Here is a 22,877-nt window from a genome sequence, read left to right as displayed (position 1 = left end):
TACAGCATTTAAGAATCTGGTGTCAAATCATTCATTGATCGATGTTTAGAGACAGGGCCGGCACGCCCATTAGGCAGAGTAGGCAGTTGCCTAGGGCGCCACTAGGGGAGGGGGCGCCCAAACATGTTTTTTTTCTTCTTTTTTTTTTCAGGTTCCAGGTGGCGCTGTGGCAGAAAACGGTGGCGCGGCGCTGTCAGACATAGGATAGGCTCCTGTCCTCTGTATTACTTTCTGTTTAAAGAGACTGAGGTGCTCTTATTATGAAATGGGGGGGGCGCCAGGAAAAATATTGCCTAGGGCGCCAAATTGCCCAGGACCGGCCCTGTTTGGAGAAATTATAACCCAAGTTTAAAACAATACACCTTCTTTTCAAATAGACATAAAACATTTTCAAGAATAGACTATATACTAATATCTGCTAATATTTTTCGCTGTGTTAAAAAGACGGACATTATCAACATGTCTATCAGATCACCATGCCAATCTGTGTGTATTCATAATTGAAAATTGTCCAAAACGTGCTACTGGATGGAAATTTAATTTAACATTACTGCAGGATCCATCATTCTGTGAGCAATTTAGATCGGACTTCAGCCCTTTCATTAATATAAATAAAAATAGCGTTTCAGATGTAAGATTTCTATGGGATGCAACTAAAGGGTTTATCTGCAATAATACAATATCATTTGCTTCAGCACGTAGCAAAGCCCATCATCAAGAAATATCCAGATTGGAAAGTAGACACTCATTGCTAACTGCAGAACAACAAAACAACTACGATCAAGAAAGAGAAAGGGAGCTTTGGAAAGTGAAGTCCAAATTAAATGCTCTAATGGCACAAAAAGCAGAGTTCCTAGCTCACAGAGCGAGGCAAACTGAGTATTTGAATGGAAATAATCCAAGCTTTGTGTTGACTAGGAAAATTCAATATAATGAACATAAAGCAGATATTACATCAATCCAAAATAAAGAAGGAGCGATGGTAAACGATCCGGCCGAAATAAATTAAATTAAATTTTAAATAAATTTAAACTTTTTTTATCAACAATTGTATTCATCTGAAGCCCAATTTTCAAAAGCTGATTTAGACTCTTAATAACTTAAGAAATTAAATAACTTTAATGGATTCTCCCTTTACCCTGGAGGAACTTCACGATGCACTGAAAGAAATGAAACATGGGAAATCACCAGGTTTCGATGGTATCCCACCGGAGCTGTACTTGACCTTTTGGGAAGAGTTGGGTCCTATACTACTCGAGATGTTCCAACAAGCCATTATGAAGGGGAGTTTTAATAGAGACATAAGTACTGCAATTATCACATTGATACAGAAAAAGGGAAAGGATGGAAACATTTGCGCTAACTAGCGCCCACTGTCCCTTCTCAATGGAGACTTAAAATTATATGACAAGGTCCTCGCTCGGCGTCTAGAGACGATACTGCCAATATTGGTCCATCCAGACCAAACTGGATTTGTTAAACAAAGATTTGCATCAGATAATTTAAGACGACTTTTACATATTATTGACAAGGCTCCTAGAATATCACCATGTGCAGTGTTGTCCCTCGACGCCGAAAAGGCCTTCGATAGGCTGGAATGGGGGTATTTATGGCACACTATGAAGAATATGGAGACACATTTATAATTATGCTCAAAATTTTATATCATAATCCAACGGCCATGGTTATCACATCCAATCAGTGTTCCACACCCTTCCCTATTAGACGTAGCGTCAGGCAGGGCTGCCCCGCCTCCGCATTATTATTTGTGTTATCTCTTGAACCCTTAGCCCCAAAAAAATGAAATTGTGCGGAAATAAGACCCATTATAGTAAATAACACTTACCATAAAATGTCCCTGTACGCAGACGATCTGTTATTATTCCTTGACAATACACCACGGTCCCTACCTGTAGTCTTAGATACTATTAAAAATTGATTTATTTCAGGTTACAAGATCAATTTGAAAAAGTAAATTTTACTCCCCCTAAATACAGCAACAAGTAGTCCCCAGCTACATACAGAAATACCAGTGGGTTCTTGTTTCAGATATTTAGGTATAGATATATGCCCATCAATTGACAAAATTGTGTCAAAAAATTGTCTTAAGAAGAGTCTTAAGAAGGTAATATCTGACGAGTTAAACCGTTGGTCACTATTATAAATTCCATTCTCAGTCAGGCTCTCAGTAGTCAAGACCCATATTCTCCCCAAGATCAATTTTCTGGTAAGCATGATTCATTTACCACCACCTCCAGGATTTTGGGAGAAAGCTACAGGGGCTAGTATTCAAATTTATATGGCGTGAATATATATCCTATATCCTATATATCCTGCACTTTTTCATTGACAAGGTGGTAAATACAAGGGCCCTCATCTCTGCTCCTGCCTCTGACCCCTCTGTTTGTGTCCCATGTCCCGCCGTGCTCAGCTCTTTCGAACCTGTAACATTGTCCTTTTTGGAGGATGTAGTCAGCCACATGAAGGCTTCAGGTTCACCTCACGACGTCATCCCGGCCCGCCTCTTTAAAGAGGTTTTCCCCAGCATAGCACACATGGTACTAGAAATCATAAATGGCAGTCTCTCTTCAGGTCTTGTTCCCACATGTTTTAAACATGCTGTAGTGCAACCACTGCTTAAGAAGCCAGGACTCGACCCCACTGTGTTGGCTCATTTCCGGCCCATATCGAAATTACCGTTTATCTCCAAGATATTAGAGAAAGTTGTCTATGCCCAGCTCCAGTCTTTTCTAGAGGAGCATAATATCCCTGAGGTCTTCCAGTCTGGCTTTAAAACCCGGCATAGTACCGAGTCCGCCCTAGTAAGGGTATTTAATGACATCCTCTTAGCTAATGATGCGGGCGACTATGTCATTCTCGTCCTGTTGGACCTGACGGCTGCTTTTGACACAGTGGACCACAACGTCCTGCTCTGGCGTTTGCAGCACCTAGTGGGTATCTGTGGCACCGCGCTAGGGTGGTTCAGGTCCTACCTGACAGGCAGAACCATGTCTGTCAGCGCCGCTGGCTCAGAATCCTCCTCGGCTCCGTTGTCCTATGGTGTTCCACAGGGCTCAATTTTAGCTCCGGTGCTCTTCTCTTTATATCTCCTGCCGCTAGGGTCCATCCTCAGGAAACATGGCATTTCATTCCATTTTTATGCTGATGACAGCCAGATCTACGTCCCCCTGAAGAAGAAAGACGCTGCTCCTAAAGCTCTTCTCTCTTGCCTCGACGACATTAAAGCCTGGATGGCCCTAAGCTTTTTAAGCTTTAATGAAAAGAAAACTGAGGTGGTGGTGTTTGCCCCAAATGGTTCTTGTAACTCCCCTCCATTTGATCTAGGCCCCCTGGCTCAGTTTGTGAAGCCAACAGTCTCCAACCTGGGTTTTAAAATGGACAACGAGTTTAAGTTAGATCGCCAAATTAGTTCAGTGGTGAAGTCTAGCTTTTTTCACTTGAGACAGCTGGCCAAAGTAAAACCCTTTTTAACCACACAGCACTTTGAGACAGTAATCCATGCATTTATTACTTCTCGGCTGGATTACTGTAACGCCCTCTATCTTGGAGCCAGCAAATCTTCCCTTGCACGCCTCCAGTTAATACAGAATGCTGCTGCCCGTCTTCTAACTGGCACGCGCAAGAGAGAGCATATAACTCCCATCCTCGCCTCTCTCCACTGGCTGCCCGTGCACTTTAGAATCCAGTTCAAGGTTCTGCTTTTTACCTTTAAATCATTAAGTGGTCTCGCCCCTCCATACCTCTCTGAGCTCCTCCACCCCTACTCTCCTGCCCGCTCCCTCAGGTCAGCTGACCAGAGGCTGCTGGAGGTTCCGAGGGCGAAGCGGAAGCTTAGAGGGGACAGAGCTTTTTCGGTCGCGGCCCCCAAGCTCTGGAACGACCTTCCCCTGCAGATTAGGCAAGCCCCTTCTCTGGCCATTTTTAAAACCTCTCTTAAAACGCACTTTTACTCTTTGGCTTTTAACATAGCATGAGACCTCTGACCCTGTGCTGCCCCCCCCTCAGTTTTTCTTGTTTTGTGTGTTGTCATTGTATACTGTGTTTTTAGCTACTGTTTTACTTATTACCTATGCACTGTACAGCACTTTGTGGCAGCTGTGGTTGTTTGAAATGTGCTTTATAAATAAAGTTGAGTTGAGTTGAGTTGAGTGAACAGCATCCGAAGTAGCAATTCCACACTCCAAAACAGTAGGAAGGCAGGAGGGCTATCAGTTCCTAATTTTGAACAGTATTATTTCTCCTTTATGCTCAGGCCGCTGCTAAGATGGTTCAATAATGATTCTGTTGTACCATGGGTGAATATGGAGAAGCACATTGTATCTCCATACAGATTCAAATATATCCTTTTTTCTGGTCTTTCCCAAAGCTTTTGCCATACTAAATTCGGCCCAATTATAGCACATTCAATTTACGTCGTAATGGGACAGTGGGACACAAAATGGCACCTAGATACCCCTATTTTTGATAACAACTTCTTACTGCTGGGTGGGAAACCAGTTACATTTCCCAATTGGCAAAGACAAGGTATTCACAAACTCAGGGTTACGGATGTAACCCCGGTTTCTTTAGAATTCGGAACTATCTGATATATACAGTGAATACGGTCTCAGATCCTTTCAAGAGCTCAAACAAATCTATAATGTCCCTAGTAGGCCTACATCCTTCTTTTTTTATTTACAGTTGCGCACTGCAATGCGCACTTATGGTGTCCCATGTAATCAACCTTTACCAGTTCATCCTTTAATGTTTATAGTGAGAGGCATAAATGTTAAAAGTGGTTTTGTTTCTGGGTTATATAATAAAATACAAGAAAAACAAAACAGAACTACAGGTAATATCACTGTCTGGAACATAGATTTAAAGGATTATAATGCCTGCATAAATTGGCAGAATGTATGGGATAATATTCCGTTAACCTCCCGTAATTATAATAATCAATTAACTCATTTTTTGATTGATTTTATTTGTCACCCAGGAAACTCTGCCAAATCAAAATTTTACAAAGTCTTCTATGTTCTTTATGTCCGCAAAAAGTCATGGGAACATATGTACATATGATGTGGGAATGTCCAGGAATACTAGCTTTTTGGGCCAAGGTTGCATTATTTCTCACTGATATAATGGAGATAAACATACCTTGTTTGCCACACATTTTATTATTAAATGATGATTCATCTCTAAGATTAACACCTCACAAAAAGAGAGTGTTTCTGGCCGGTTTAACGGCAGCAAAGAAAATGCTTGTAATGATATGGAAACCACCTCATAATCTCAATATTCACCGTTGGAAACTGTTCTTCTACGAAGTCTTGAGATTAGAGGTATCCAGTGCTAAAGCTAAAGCACAGGGCGCAAGGGCAGAATCGATTCAAATATTACTTACTGCGGCCCAGAAGGTCAAATCAGTACTCCACTAGGCTGAACACTTGTACTTTGACATCTGAGACTGAACAAAAAGCATGTTGTTTTTCAGTTTTTTCCTACTGCTGTTTTTCTGCTTTCTTCCCTTTTACTTTGTAACAGGATTAGAGGGTATCTAACAAACACAATTATAATTTACTTTTTTTTTTTTCTTTTTTTTTTTTTTCATTGCATTATTAAAAAAATCACACCCAGTGTGAAGTGGGCGGTGTGGTCATCACAGTGGTCATCATAGTGATGGAAGCTCACTTTTTTTAAAAATGATTTTTTTGAAGTGCATAATCCTATTTATAGGTTATTAATGTCATCATGTGTCTCGCTAGCCAATCACAGTGCTGAATAGAGTCAGCCAATAGAGTCAGCCAATCACAGTACAGCTAGGGGTGTACTAATGAGCCAATCACAATACAGTGAAGTATCTTCAAACATAAGTTCCATATAAGTAATCATATTCCATTCTGTGGCAGTTAGCAGTGCCGGGGGTGGAAAAGTATCCAGGACTGATCTAAAGTAATATTGTTATTTATCATAGGTTAATAACAGGATGAGATTGTCAGGGGGGCTGTGACCTTTGGATTCAAGAGGGTGAGAAGGCAGTTACTAACAGTCAGGCAACCCCCCTTAATTTGAATCTGCTATTGATCAGTCATTACCCTGAAGATCCTGGTCTTTGTCCTGGAGCAGGAGCTCCCAGCTTCAAGTGTGAACCCAAAACAAGTCTCTGAGCCAAGTTCTTTTGTTACAAAGCGGCTGATTATAATACTATTGTCCTAGTGTATACATACTGTTTGAAGCTTGCCCTCCTGGGGTCAGAGCGGCACCCAGGTGATGCTACCCCCGTCTTGAGTTTGAACCAACAGAGCCATTCTTTTGTCTTAATTTGAATGAATTATAATCCCATTGTTCCTTCCTGGGCTTTAGCCGCAGACAGCAAATGTGTAGTGATGAAAGCCAGGTTAAGATGACTGAGTAAACAGCTAAAATGTTTACCCACTAATTATTCTTCTCTTTTAGGTCTGCAGTATGTAGTTAAAATGAGTAAAGTCTTGATAACTATGACCTGTGTTGTAAACAAAGAGAAACATCAGTTAAGGGAAGTGGTCAGTCTTAGAGTAACTTCTGGTTTTTATTTGACTCATTGTATTCCTAAACTGCTGTTTACAATCATGAAAGTATATAGTGTGTGGGCTTATTATAAAGCTTAAGAGATGTTGAACAAGGATTGCTAAACCAGCCTTTGTGCAAAAGTAAAGTTTGATAATTGGACATAATACAAGTTGGTACATTGTAAGAACATGTTAATGTTGTACCACGCTGTGTGGGCGGGGACTCGGGCCACGACTTCCCAGTATTCATGTATTTGATGTGATAGGCCTACAGGGATTGGGGGCTGGGTTTAAACCACCTAGCTCCTCCTCTTGTGGCAGAAGGTAACAGTGTATAAAATAATGTGCTTTACTTGTGATGCGGTGCGCTGCTAAAATCAGACCCACCTGGCAGTTGCCAGTCGGGCGTTAATAAAACTATGCTTGACTTCAAATCCTTGGACTGGATCTTCCCTTCTTAAACCTTTCTCCAGGAAACTGATACAGCCACTCTTGGGATCAGAAATATACATCAGATGGCGTTTGTCGGGCAGGCGTTTTTTTATTCCCTTCTTTTCGGAGGTGGATACACGGAAAAAGGACCTGGTTTTGTTTTTTGGTTTTAGGAGTGATGGGCTGGTTTCCTGGTAGGGGTGTTTTTGAGGGTTCTGGGTAAGGTCGTTAAAGGCCTTGGAGTTAATGATGTTCTATTCATACCTATTATGACAATGTAATAGGCCTTCATGTTCCAGCATTTAAATGGAGCGCAACTCCATCATCCAAGATCATTTAACTTTGGGGCTAAACGAGCCTATTTCATTTGATTTTGGAAATGAATAAGTGACCTTACAATAACAATGGAATTTTGTTCTTTTTTTATGTTTGAGGTTTCTATTCCTTTTGCGCAGTCCAACAAGCCTCCACTCTGGGGTAGGCAATGATGCCTGTTTGGTTGTTTTTTTTCAAAGCACAAGAAAGCAGTGCAAGGCGAGACTTCTTCTGCCAAATTGACCGACTACTTTGTACCTTTGAGAGAGAGGTTATTTTATTTTGTTAAAAAGCTGAATGTTCATACAGAACTTAACATGAAATATTATAGAGCATATTTGTATGAGAGTGATTATTTTGTTATCTACCTCTCTTTTCTTTTTGTTTAGATGTTGAGGCATTATTTATATTTTTTACATTAGCCATAGGAGACCTTATTTTGAAGAATGAGCTATAACATTGAAGAACAGGCTACTTCTCTATTTTCTTTTGTTTAATTAACAGGTTTTGAGGCATTTTTTACATTTTATGAGAGAGAGGTTATTTTGAATAATGGGGTACCTCACTTGTTCTAAGATAAGACTTGTTGAGAGAGAGATGTTATTTTATTTGGTTAAAAAGCTGAATTATTAAGCTGTGATTATTTTGTTATCTGAAACAAACAGAGGAGACATGCTTTAAATAAATAAATATATTATTTATAAAGCAATATTTTTCAGTACCTCAAAGAGGCCCAGAATTAACCGAATTAACCGAATTAAGGTACCAAAAAAAAAAACCAAAAGTTACAAAACAAACGAAAAAAACAAACAAAGCATGCACGCATGCACGCGCGCACAGCGCCCGTGCATTCGTTGGGTGTCCTCTTTTTGGGAATTCAGAATATGGTCACCCTATGTAAATAGGCTGTTCTGTTATTTCAGCCAATCACCTGTTTTGTTACAGATCTAGATGTTTTAAGCCAAACATTACCACCTGCATAAACAGGGTTTCCGAGGGCCAGTAGCAGGGGTTGCAGGTGTCCTAGGGTTCCAACTTCAGAACCAATGGTTTACATCATCCCCAGGACAACAGTGGGGCTGGGAAGCGACCGGGAACACAGTGGGACGTGGCATTGAATAAAACAACAACTGATGATGTGTCTTTCTCATCCTTGAAATACTATAGTAACACATCAACCTGTGAAAACTGGTGGTGGCATTTGAAATTGTTCAGGGTAGACAAATTTACCTGTTACTAAATTATCCCATCCCACCACTTATGACTGTATGCATCAATGTATTCACATATAATTATCCTAGACTGCATATAGGCATGAATTATGAATATAAGTCAATTTGTTCTGACATTAATTACCACATTTGAATACATTGCTTTAATAAATTGATCATCCACATTAAATACATGGTCTATATAATATTTATTTAGTTTCTTGGTCTTTTCTCAATAAACTAAACTAAACTATTGCATTTGAATGTAACTATTGCAATTGATTTTGATGCTCAGAAAGTATTATTAGTTTATTATATAACTCTATTTAGCTATAGAGTTGGCTAGATATAAATGTTATAATTCAATAAAATTATTAACCTGGTGATACATACTTATCATGCAGCATCTATGGAGCTTACTAGTCCAGACAAGGTTTAAGTGTGCATGTGTTATACCTTGTGTGGTGGAAATGTGGGTCGGGACCCCCAGGGGGTCCCCACATTTGTTTTGGGGGGTCCCCAGATGACAGTAAAGTGAAAGAAAAGTGTAATACCTATAAAACATAAAGAAATTAAATGAACATTTGTCTTTTAGTGCTTTTGAGTTGTTCTTTTGTAGTTTAGCTGGAAAAACTTTAAAATACTCTAGCATTTGGTTCAACTACGCATTCCGTAGCCTGGGACTTGACAATGGAAACTCTCTGCTGAGTATCTGTCAATGTTTAAGTTTGCCATGTCAATATCAGCACCCTAACTCTGTTTGACCAGAATGGAACAATGCCTTCATTAGCATCATTGGTAACACCTGTGAAGGAAGTAAAGAAGAGACCCAATTTCTTTCCAATATGGCTGCTGTGCCTAAAACCTATTTATTGATTGTTGTTCAGAAATCCAATCAGGCGCAACTACTCATGCGTCTGGTTGACTACAGCCCTCTGACTAGGCCAGGAGTTTGGGAGGAATTAAAAGTAGTTATTGCTCAGACCTGTGCCTTTGATGGTTTTTATTTACTTCACAAATACAAACATACAATAACACACCCAGCAGCCAATCGTGCTGCTAAGCGGCCAGTCAAACCACTACCATAGTTTAACTTCGATCTTGCCAGTAGGCTCACATTTTACTAACAAGATCTTGACCAGGTTATAAACCTAGGGGAAATAAACACAGAAACAACAACGGCAATATTACCAACATGAATCTGCACACTACAATAAACATATCAGCACATATAATCGTCGTGTAACCAAGTGTTCTCTACTCACTTCTGGCGTCTCCAAACTCCTCAAGAAACTGAACTCTCCCCCAAAGTTACACACAAAGACCCATAAAGGACGTCGCCTCCCCCTGTTAGACCTGTCATTTGAGCCTCTCTCTCTCTCTCTCTCACCTCTGGAGATAAGGGAACTTTAAGGAATTTATGACCTACCAAACCCTGAAAAAGGACCCACAGTATGAGACCTTATAGAGCATGCCTCAGTTAATGACCCCAAACAGGCAGTATTAACCTTCATGGGGTGCTCCTTCCGACATCTCACTACTCCGACTAGTGGCTTCCGCGTGCGGTTAGGGTTAGGGTTAGGGTTAGGTATAGGGTTAGTAACCGTCGGAAAGGCGACATGTCGGAAAGCCGACATGTAACCAACCTTCATATATGTATTTTACCCTTGCCTTTATATGTCGGCCTACCACTATAGGTATAATCCTAAATAAGCAGTAAATACACATATAATTATAATCATAATAATATCACAGGCGTCGGAGGCGTGGAATAACCCAACAATCGTTGTTGATTAGGATTCACGCTTACTCTGCTTACTTTGCACTTGTAAGTCGCTCTGCTAAAAGGTGTATTAGCATAAGGATCTCTCCTTATTTCATTCATTAGATTTTGCTGCGAATTTGGAAAGTGTTTATCAGAACGCCCTAGCCATTAAAAGTTGGTAAAAAAAATAAAAATTAAAATAAACACTCCACCAACATTTGCAGTGATATATTGTTTTGCAATATAATGTATTACCTGAAATGTAAAAAAAAAAAATCTGTTTCACCACCACCACCACCACCATGCTTAAAAACACATACAGTATTGTTAGTTGTAATATTATATTTCAGTATAGTCAGGTACTTTAGGCTACCAGTTAGATTCCATTGTTACTTCAAATGTATAATGCGTTTTATTACATCTCAATCTAAAGTTTTCTCATGATGGAACCAGTGGTGTAAAGTAACTAAGTACATTTACTCAAGTACCGTACTTAAGTAAAATTTTGAGGTATTTTGTACTTTACCTGAGCATTTCCAATGTTCAATACTTTTACTTCTACGCTTTTACATCTCAGAGGCAAATATTGTACTTTTACTCCACTACAATTATTTGAAAACTTTAGTTACTATTTACATTGTAGATTTAGATTATTATTACAAAACATAAATTAACCACTTCAGCCCTATATACATTTGGGCCATTTGAAAATAGCCGGTTTACAAGCTCACAATGCTTTGCGGTGCAACGCATTGTAAGCTTGTAGATCTGCTATTTTCAAAATATTTTTTATACATTTGAGAACTGGGTAATGGGACATTCTGCATAATGAGTAATTTACCTTTGGTACTTTATGTACATTTTGATGCCAATGTCTTTGTACTTTTACTCAAGTCAATTTTGAACGGCAGACTTTTATTTGTAACAGAGCATTTCTACATTATGGTATTGGTACTTTTGACCTAAGTAAAAAATGTGAGCACTTCTTCCACCACTGGCTGCAACCATAACGGGTTTCCCATTAGGCCTACTGCTTTATGACAAAAGAGGTCTGGGTTGGTTGTTGCACAATTGCAGGTTGTTGCATAATTGCAGGTTGTTGCATAAGTGTAGGTTGTTGCATAATATATGTAGGTGATGCAGGTTGCACAAATGCAGGTTGCACAAATGCAGGTTGCACAAATGCAGGTTGTTGCACAAATGCAGGTTGTTGCACAACTGCAGGTTGTTGCATATTGACATTGATGACGGTGACGTTGGGGACGTCGGGGTTCGCCTTGCGGTGTTTGAGCTCGATGGCCATCTGACAGTAGGAGCAGCAGCAGCAGCAGGAAGCCCAGATGTCTTTGACGACAGTACCCTATGGGAAGCACATAGGGTCAATTCCACTCTGTAAAACACTCCATGTAAGCATATCTTCTTCAAATAATTTCAGATTTCAATGTGTGACACACCATTTGAAAGCTCTCTCTCTCTCTCTCTCTCTCTCTCTCTCTCTCTCTCTCTCTCTCTCTCTCTCTCTCTCTCTCTCTCTCTCTCTCTCTCTCTCTCTCTCTCTAGAGATATACACACACGCACGCACGCACGGAAAGTAACTAAGTACAGGTACTCAAGTAGCGCACTTAAGTACAATTCTGCATAATGAGTACTTTCTACTTTTGGTACTTTTAAGTACATTTTGATACCAATGCTTCTGTACTTTTACTCAAGTGATTTTACACATTGCAGTATTGATACTTTTACTTAAGTAAGCAATGCAAGTACTTTTTTTCCACCACTGAGCACACACACACACACACACACACACACACACACACACACACACACACACACACACACACACACACACACACACACACACACACACACACACACACACACACACACACACACACACACACACACACACACACACACACACACGTATATGTATTATATTGTTAGTGTATCACCAGACCTTGATTTTGTATTTTTGTCGAACGGCAACCCGAAGTGCCACTACAGCAGAACAACAGAACCAGGGGAGATTTTTATGATGTCCCATTTCTTCCGCGAGTTGGCAGGCCAAAGGACAGCAACAACATCCCTGACAACCTGAAAAACACACAAACATGTCTTAGACATTCAGTAAACATGCTGATATATGGGTCTATTTCTTAAGGACACAACTTGTTGAAGCTACAATCTCGATCTTATTTTAAGACCTGAGGCTGATTCAACAAAATGTCTTCTAAATCCCAACAGTTTTGTGGAAAAAAATAAACGTGCTATATCAGTGGTGCTCAAACTTTTCATGTCAAGGACACCCCAAAATTATATGTATTTTGGCCGCGGACCCCATCTCAAAATATTTTGTTCCAGGGACCCCGAGAAGCAAAGATTTGACTTAAATATGTTCGCTTAAAAAAAATATATATATATATATATATATATATATATATATATATATATATATATATATATTCAAAGATTTGCACAGATTTTCACGACTTCTTAAAAATAGCAGATCTACAACCTCTTAGTGTGGCACAAAGTGACACGCTAGAGCTTGTATATCTTGTATATCTGCTATTTTTGAATGGCCAAAGTAAAACTTTAATCTAAAATGACACAGATGCTTTTTCCCTGTTTTAATGGGTTAATGAATACAAAGTTATTTTTTATCTGTATGGTAGGGTATGTTAATGCAATATAACATCTGCAGTGGTTGGAGTCTCCCTACTCTTCCACAGTGGTGGAAAAAGTATTCACTTTCTACTTACAGTAAGTAAAAGTATCAATACTGCAATGTAGAAATACTCTGTTACAAGTAAAAGTCCGGAATTAAAAATGTACTGGAGTAAAAGTACAAATGTATTGATATCAAAATGTACTTAAAGTACCAAAAGTATAAATATCCCATTTCACAAGTTTTCCAATGTATAAAAATATTTTGACAATAGCAGATCTACAAGCTCACATTTTGTCGCATTGCGACGCACTGTGAGCTTGTAGGTCGGCTATTTTCAAATGGTCGAAATGTATATAAGGCTGAAGTGGTTAATGTATGTTTTGTAATGCTAATACAAATCTACAAAGTAACTAGTAAGTAACTAAAGTTTTAAAATACTTGTAGTGGAGTAAAAGTACAATATTTGCCTCTGAGATGTAGTGGAGTAGAAGTATTGAAAATTGGAAATACTCCAGTAAAGTAAAAAAAATACCTAAAAGTGTACTTAAAGGTAGGGTAAGTGATTTACTATGGTTAAAATAAGTGTTAAATAGCTCTATATTCTGATAGTACTCATTGCTATAGAGTGTTTGTTCAGTAAAAGGAGTCTCCCATGTCTCTCCAGCTCTATATTAAACAGAAAATGCATTTTCAGTGCTCTCTCCTGATTGGTTTAAATGTTGTCACCTACCTGAAAATGTACTATATTCTGTTTACTAAAGAGCTGGAGAGACCCCTGTGACCGAACAAACGCTCTGTAGCAATGATTACTATCAGAATATAGTACTTTAACCTTTTTAACAAAAAAACTACAAACAATATATATATATCACTTACCCTATACCTATACCTTAAGTACAGTACTTGAGTAAATATACTTAGTTACTTTACACCACTGGTTCTCTCATGTAGGAGAGTTTGAATCCCGGGTAGAACATATAGAAGTTATGGATTGCAGCTTTTTAAATCTAAAAACCACATCCAATAAACAACTCCATTCAATGCAACAAACAAATTGTCTGTTTCAGAGGACTATATCCTGAGAATATAATTATGAAAAATGCTATAATTACTACTAATAAATATGAAGTGTTCTGATACTGACATATTTTGCTGTCAGAACAGCAGCCGCAGAGACCAGAATGCCAGCGCGATTCTTGTTTTTTCTCTTTTTTCTCCATCGCAACAGTCGACCTGCAGATACAAAAGATAGAATACAACAATAAAACACAGTGCAGTGTCTCAAGCTCAGTGGTGGAAAAAGTACTACGAGTTTTTTACTTAAGTAAAAGTATACTGCAATGTAGAAATACTCTGTTACAAGCAGGGGTCATCAACATGTCCGTACATGGACAAACATGTCCGTGGCAAGACTTGTCTATGTCCGTGGCCCTTCTTTCTTTTTCTTTATACGAAAAATATTATCTATAATTGTTTTTCTTTTTTTAATATTCACAATCTTGAATAATTTTGGTGACTCATAAAGTGTCGGGATGACATGCATTAATATGTTATATTATATTAATATGTTAGATTTGTGGTATTGTACGTGATACTTGGCGTGTCATGGCATGTCATCTGTTGAGAGATCAGTGGAGGGCAGAACTGGACAAGTAAAGCATATTTTTGTCTGTCGAGAGAAAGTGTTTGAAAGTGTCCAATAATAACAATAACAACTAAATGATAATAACACTCAACAAGCATAAAGGTAATTTCAGACGGCAAGCGGCCGACGCGACTATGTAATTCATTTTCAATGAGAGGTGACGCGCGGAGAAGTTGAGGGGCGGTGAGGCGAGCGGGCGCGGTCCCGTGAAATTCTTGCACTCGTGCTCGTTTGTGCACGCGCACGCGGCTGACAAGAATTAAATGGATTGTGGTGAGCTTTTATTTTCCCCTCACCGCGCAGGAGGACAAAACAACAATGAGCGATTCCCGCTGATCCGAGCGGTAACGCCGGCATCCACCTATTAAGACCTTAATCCATGCATGTAAACCCTTGATCCACAGCCTCACCATCAGACCTCCTCCTCACCTCTGATCAAAGTGAGGCACCTTTGCATCAAACTATTGTGACACTACTGTACATTCCTTTCAATCCTGCCATGCCCTTCATTAATCCCTCATCATAATTATCTGTTTTGACTGAAGTATTTTTCCATTGTTCGATCTGCATACTTTCTCATCAACATAGACTACCTCACCTTAATGGAAACCACAACTATTAAAGATGCATTGACAAACAAATAGTTTAGATGGAACTTTGCCATCTGTCATCCGTCATCTGTCTATATACTTTAAGTAGGCCTATATTACGCACCCACTCACCTTTGCAACTAAGTGGCCCTTTTGCTTCTGCAATGTAAGATAGAAACACTGTCTGTACTGATAAGATCCAATTATTGAAATCCCAAACATATACTTGGACCATGCCACATTTAATGCCTGTCTCAGGACTGCCACCTGTCAGTATACAGTGGATAACTTCCCAGTCTCCAGGTTTTCTAAAGTATAGCTAACCACTTTAACCCTGACATCCCAATTGTGGGCATAGCATTGACTAAACATAAAAGATAATTGCTGATCTACATGCTCACAACATGCCGTGATGTGAGCTTTTAGATCGTCTTTTCCTCAAAAATAATTGAGTGGCTTGTTTTAAAATGTGTAGCGCAGTGGAATAGAGTAGACACTATGGCCCATCAAGAGTCCATTAGTACTGTATACATCTGGGGCTAGGCCTATGTGTTTCTGATAATATTACTTGTTTTGCATGTCCGTGGCAAAAATAAAATATTGACGGAAATGTCCATCACAAGCTGACATGGCGATGACCCCTGGTTACAAGTAAAAGTCCGGAAATAAAAATGTGCTTGAGTAAAAGTACAAAATGGTATCAAAATGTACTTTAAGTACAAAAGTGGAAAGTACTCATTATGCAGAATGTCCCATTTCACAAGTTTTTAAATGTATAAAATGTATGAAAATCTTTAGAACATAGCAGATCTACAAGCTCACAATGTGTCGCATTGTAATAATAATCAAAATCTACAAAGTAACTATAGTAACTCAAGTTTTCAAATAACTGTAGTGAAGTAAAAGTACAGAAAACTCCAGTAAAGTAAAAATACCTCAAAATTGTACTTAAGTACAGTACAACAGTGGGAGACATTTAAAGGGATAGTTCACCCCAAAAAAATATATTATTAAGAATTATTCACATTTTTTACTTAAGTAAAAGTATCAATACTGCAATAGAAATACTCTGTTAGGGCGTGGTCCCACCACACTTTTATTTTACCTATGGGGCGGAATCTGACAATGCTTTGACAATGCAAATGCTTGGATTCATGGTCTTGTGCATTTTTCTGGAGAATCCACGCATTTGCATTGACAAATTGACAGCTAATTGAAAATAGCAGATTTACAAGCTCACAATGCGTGCATTGTGAGCTTGTAGATCTGCTATTTTCAGAAGGTTTTTATACGTTTTGAAAACTTGAAATGGGACATTCTGCATAATGAGTATATAGGCTACTTTTACTTTTGTACTTTAAGTATATTTTGATACCAATACTTTTGTACTTTTACTCAAGTAAATTTTGAATTCCGGACTTTTACTTGTAACAGAGTATTTCTACATTGCAAAAATGTTATACTTTTTCCAGTGACTGTACATCCATGTCCAACCACGAGGTTAGTGCCAGGGACCACCATATAATATTTGTGGTGTTAAAATGTTTGCAAAAATATTCCAAGTTTTTTTCCATTTTTTTCAAATGTTTTTGAAAATAGCTGATCTACAAGCTCACAACGCATCGCATTGTGGTTTGTAGGTCGGATATTTTCATATAGCTAATGTGGCTATATAGGGTTAAAGTGGTTAAACTGCTGGGGCCCCCCTGGAACACTCCCAAGGACCCCTGGTAGTGATGCGTGGTTCTCTCTCTCTCTCTCTCTCTCTCTCTCTCTCTCTCTCTCTCTCTCTCTCTCTCTCTCTCTCTCTCTCTCTCTCTCTGTCTGTCTCCCTCTCTCTCCGTCTGTCTCTCTCTGTCTCTATCTGTGAGCTTGTAGATCGGCTATTTTCGAAAGGCCGAAATGTATATAGGGGTGAAGTGAATGTAAGTTTTGTAATAATAATCTAAATCTACAAAGTAACTAGTAACTTAAATGTTCAAATAATTGTAGTGGAGCAAATAAAAGCATAATATTTGCCTCTGAGATGTGGTGGAGTAGAAGTGAAAGTAGCCTAGGCCTACAGAAAATTGGAAATACTCCTGTAAAGTAAAAATACCTCAACATTTTACTTAAGTAGGCTACAGTCCTTGAGTAAATGTACTTAGTTACTTTACACCACTGTGTGTTACTGTCTGCTACTTATCGGTACCCAATACCAAGGTTCTGCTCTCAAGAAACAACCATGACCAGATCATCATCACTTGAGGATGTAGACTCCATTGTTTCTCCGTGGCGAATAACCTAATTGAATGTATGAATTTTATACACATACGTGTCGCGATAGGTGTGTAGAGGTAGACGCGTTTTAATTTGTTTATTCGCGTTGCGTCGCATAATCGCCGGCGTGTAATGACCTATAAACCCACTGTTTGCTCTAGAGAGTAGTTGAAAAGAAAACCCCAACATAGGCCGAATGCTTGAATAACTGAAAAACTAAGAAGCTTATCTACAACATCTCTGTACATTACATGTGGCATAATCTTGCAAACGTCCGATAGCAGATTTCTGCACTACAATTTGAGTCATTCTAAAAACATATATTCCACTGTTTAATCTAATACTGAATCTATCTTTTACAATATGCCATTGTATTTTTCTAGGTAGCCTACATGGCCATGTTTAAAATTATTTCTCAAAGAGAGTGCTAAAGTTTTATTCAGACACCAAGACACATATCTCTTCAACTATCATTCAAAGTTATTCAATTTATAACTCATAAAATTCATGCAATTAAGAATGAAGCATAGGATAAAACTTAATTGGAAATCTGATAACATGTCAGATTGGAATATGAAAGAGAAGAATGTTTATGTAATGCTGAATATTTCTGTAGTCATGCCAAGGAAATTCAGTTTTCCTTAAAAAGTACATTCTTATTTAGAGTGGCTAAAGTAAAAGAGCTGATTTATTTTCTTTTTTCCCCCTTCTTTTTGACTAAAGCAAAAATGAACTAAAGTTAAAGGTAGGGTAAGTGATTTACTTTGGTTAAAATAAGTGTTAAATAGCTCTATATTCAGATAGTACTCATTGCTATAGAGTATTTGTTCAGTAAAAGGAGTCTCCCATGTCTCTCCAGCTCTTTATTAAACAGAAAATGCATTTTCAGTGCTCTCTCCTGATTGGCTTAAATGTTGTCACCTACCTGAAAATGTACTATATTCTGTTTACTAAAGAGCTGGAGAGACCCCTGTGACCGAACAAACGCTCTGTAGCAATGATTACTATCAGAATATAGTACTTTAACCTTTTTAACAAACAAACAAAAAAATACCAAAGAATATCACTTACCCTACCTTTAACCAAATGTATGATTCATGAATAAAAAATAAAAAAATGCTTCAAAAACATTTGTAAAACCAAAGATGTTGATTACCTCACAGCAGCAGAAGGGATACAATGAAGTGAATTGAGATTCAGAAGTACCTGTACTTACTACTTATAGTACAGGTAGTCAGGTACTAACCCTAACCCTATCCTACAGCACAAATATGCTGCCAAACCTGAAGTTAATTTGGCAAATGACCAATTTTTAGTTGGTCTCATGTCAAATTCAGCCCTGGACTTACTGAAATAGGGATCACATTAATCACATTAGATTCACAGATTAGAGATTTTATGTATTTCTTAGTTAGTAAGTAATTTTCATTCAAATGAAATGTGATTTAACTTGCACTAATAATGACTTAAAGGGATATTTCACTTTCAAAAAAACTTTTGTGAGCCCTCCAGACCGTTTTTAAGTTGATTTAGTATTTAGATATTTGATAATCATTTTATCAGACACGCCCCCTTCCTATACAAACCCATTATAACTTCAAACTCCATTTTTAACCTGTTAGATTCATCAAAAACACCCGTCCTTGGTTCTGCTGACTCATTCTGCCCTCCTAATACGTGAGGGGGCCGTGTCTTTTCGATTACTTTTTTCATTTATTTTATTTTATTTTTTTATTGTATTAACATTTTTTAATTTTCAAAAAATATATAAAAAATAAATAAAAAAATAAATAAAAAGTAATTGAAAAAACACGGCCCCTCGCGTATTAGAAGGGCATGGTGAGTCACCAGAACCAAGGACGGGTGTTTTTGATGAATCTAACATGTTAAAAATTGAGTTTGAAGTTATAATGGGTTTGTATAGGAAGGGGGCGTGTCTGATAAAATGAATATCAAATATCTAAATACTGAATCAAGCAACTTAAAAACGGTCTGGGGGGCTCACAAAAGCCTGAGTAGACGATAAAATGACCCAAAGTTTTTTTGGAAGTGAAATATCCCTTTAAGTAGATTTTTCTCTCGTTAAAATATAGTATTTCTTAATTATTAATAATAATTATAGCTTGTAGATTGGCAATTTTCATCAAAATTGTTTTTAAATAATAATTATAAAAAAAGGAACATACAAGGTTTCCAACCGGCAGTGACTACATATAGCCAATATATGGTTCTGTATCAGTATATGAGTCAGTTTTAGCAGATTTCATTCTAATTGTCTACTATGACTGCCTATGAATTTCATGGGCCTGAGTAGGTCACCCTGGCCTGGCCGGGATCTGCCCTAGACACTCCCAGAGCAGTACAACAGGTGAAAGCAATTTAACCTAAACGAGAGCTGTGTTGCGCACCAAAACAGGCTCAAACTGTCACATTCTAGCTGCAGAAATAAACTTTCCATTTAGATCATTGTTGACAAACGAACAGAACATGGATATTGTTTGCAAAAGGATTCTTTATTTCTTGTCCATCAAAGCGTTGAGGTCACTCTACTTTTGTATGATATTGATAGCCTAAGCTTTGAATTTATTTGCTTTATATTAAAGCATAATTGTGGGATTTTGCCGTATTTTGTCAAATGTATTAATCTATATTTTGCTGTTAAAAAAAACAGCGGGGCACATCGTTCGGTCCGTACTAGGGAATACCCTCTCGCTCGCGCTCTCTCTCTCTCTCTCTCTCCCTCTCTCTCTCTCTCTCTCTCTCTCTCTCTCTCTCTCTCTGTAAAAAGCATTGCTTGATCCGCAGCATTTTATGAAATTAATGAAATATAGGCTACAAATCAAACCTACCAACCTCAACCAAAGGCACTGACTGACTGGTGTCTAAAAACACACACACACACACACACACCCACACACACACCCACACACACACACACACACACACACACACACACACACAGACACACACACACACACACACACACACACACACACACACACACACACACACACACACACACACACACACACACACACACACACACACACCAACAGGCACATGAAAGAGAGAGAGAAACGGAGGGGTGGTTTATTTACTGGCTAAAATAAAGGGATGTTGCTCGCTTTAGCAATGGAAGAGCGGGGGGATTTATATCGCCGATATTGTTGCGATACTGACATCGCGTACGTTCATACCGCGATAACGATACGATAACGATACATCGTGCAGCCCTAATATATAAATATGTATTTATTTTTTCTCTTGTTTGCAGCCGGACCAGACACTGAATGGCTGCTGACTGTCAGGATACAGCATGAAATAGTGACACTGCATTCCTTTAAATGCTACCGTGCCCAGTCATTAATCACTCATCATGTACTCATCTTTAATTTCATCAAAAGCATCATAAATCTCACAACAATCCCAGCAATGTTCCAGCTCTTTATCTCCGACCTAACCTGTTTAAATGAATGGAAAACACGAGCTGCTTTGCCAAAAACAAAAACTAGTTTCACTGGTACAACTTTGATCTCCTCCTGTCCTCAAGTAACACTGTCACCATATCAACTCTCCCAGGCTACACCTGCGATTGTTTTACCTGTTTGTTTCTGGTGGGGCGGCAGTGGCTCCTCCGCCATCGGTGTCAACAAGATTTTTGTTGACAAAGGTAGACACAGGTACAGTGCCAACACATTCAAACCTCTCCTCTCCTCACCTCACCTGTCCTCCAATGACATAATGTGGCTGTCATGTTATATGACTGTCAACATGCTGTTTGATGCCAGCTTTCACAGATGAGTATAGGTTTATAACTAGAACTTAAACTTAAAAAAAAAATCATATTAATTAATAGGCTACTCGTTTACAATCAATCAGATATGTTAAAAAGCAAGCGAAACTTTAATGTGCCCGCCCAATGCTATTTTTTCCTGCCCTATTACTTTGAAAATTGGCCAATCTGGCAACACTGTCTGTCTTGTCCACTGCGTCCGGAGCGTAAACAGAAGTGAGAGATACCATGTCAAGTCACCATACAGGGTTATTAAACACGATATAGATAGGAGACTATAACACGTATGAAAAACTAAAAAACTAAACATTTTTAAAATACAAAAGTTGTATGACCCCCCCTAAAGCCAAAACATTTATGTTTTGAATACACAACAATGGCCACCTACATATCCTTCTCAGGTTTCCTGCTGCCTGAACAGCAAATCAAAGCAAAAACTATATTAACCCATTAAGACCCGGAAAGCATCTGTGTAATTTTTTTATATATTTTTTGGCTATTCAAAAAATAGCAGATCTACAAGCTCATAGCACGGCACCACCATTGGTCCGGAAGGAAGGCGGAAGTATCGCGAGACGAGATTTCAAACGTGATTTCAGTAAAATTAGATTTGTAAACAGTGATGGCGGCGCCCATGTAACTATGGCACTGTACTGACATCAGACGGACCACACACGACAGATATATACAAGAAAAAACTATTTTCGAGTGACAGAAATAACCGGATTTAGCCAAGAACTAAAGACTCCCGTTCTGAGATGCGGGGAACTACCCGAAGGGTTCGTTTCGAAATGGGCTTACCGCGCATACGCAGTGCCCAAGACACAAACAGCTGATCCGACTTGAAGTCTGTGATATGTTCACATACACCCTCAATGCCCTTACCGGGCAGAGACAGTGTAGTCTCTTATCCTCTCGTGACAAGAAAGGAGGCGGGTGGAACGCCACCAAAGTCACAGGGCCATTAGGTGCCAGAGGATTCTTAGGAATGAAACCAGGCCTGTCTTTAATCACAACCCTCATGTCACCATCACTAAACTGCAGCACTCAACATGTGTTGACAGTGCGTGGAGATCACTGATCCTTTTAGTCGAAACTAAAGCCATCAGTAACGCAGTCTCCAGTGCCAGATGCTTCATGCTAATCTGGAGCAGTGGTCCAAAAGATGCCTTAGACAAGGCGTCCAACACCAGCCCCATGTCCCAGGATGGGATCAGGGACTTGGATCCCGGCAAGAGGCGTCTTGCCCCCTTCAAAAACCGGCATACCAAATGGTGTTGACCCACAGTGTCACCGCCTATGCCAACGTGGCAAGTCGAGATCGCTGCCAAATAAACCTTTAAGGTGGAGAAGGCCCTACCCCGGTCCATTAAGTCTTGCAGAAAAGACAAAATCACCGTCAGGGAGGCCTGATAAGCTAAGGTGTGAGCTTCCCCACACCACAGCTCAAACCTGCGCCACTTCCCTTCGTAATTCATACGAGTGGACGGAGCCCTGGCGCATTGAATAGATGACGTTCTGGGGCAAACCTTCGATGCCCAGATTCATCCTCTCACGGGCCAAGCCCAGAGAGCCAGGCTCCCTGGGCATGGGTGAAACAGTTCGCCCGCTGCCTGTGTCAGCAAGTCCCTGCGTAAGGGCAGCTGCC

At 39.1% G+C, this 22,877-nt stretch overlaps 2 protein-coding genes across 2 annotated transcripts in view; one reads left to right on the top strand and one right to left on the bottom strand.

Annotated features, from left to right (window-relative positions):
- The window catches only part of znf507 (zinc finger protein 507), a 107,510-nt gene that overhangs the window by 21,005 nt on the left and 63,628 nt on the right, over window positions 1-22,877 (top strand). The gene's annotated exons all lie outside the window — the stretch shown is intronic.
- Window positions 10,404-21,148, bottom strand: LOC308084413 (uncharacterized protein). The gene is made up of 4 exons (XM_080427066.1): window positions 21,038-21,148; window positions 14,087-14,175; window positions 12,229-12,365; window positions 10,404-11,631 (listed from the first exon to the last, which is right to left on the bottom strand). The coding sequence occupies exons 2-4, from the start codon at window positions 14,160-14,162 to the stop codon at window positions 11,299-11,301; spliced, it is 546 nt and encodes a 181-aa protein (XP_080283192.1). The 5' UTR covers window positions 14,163-14,175; window positions 21,038-21,148; the 3' UTR covers window positions 10,404-11,298.

The sequence above is a fragment of the Gymnoscopelus braueri genome, assembly GCF_963280865.1.
Source record: "Gymnoscopelus braueri genome assembly, chromosome: 1".
Lineage (NCBI taxonomy): Eukaryota > Metazoa > Chordata > Actinopteri > Myctophiformes > Myctophidae > Gymnoscopelus > Gymnoscopelus braueri.
Note: the sequence above shows the minus strand (reverse complement) of the source record. Positions and strands in the feature narration are given on the sequence as shown.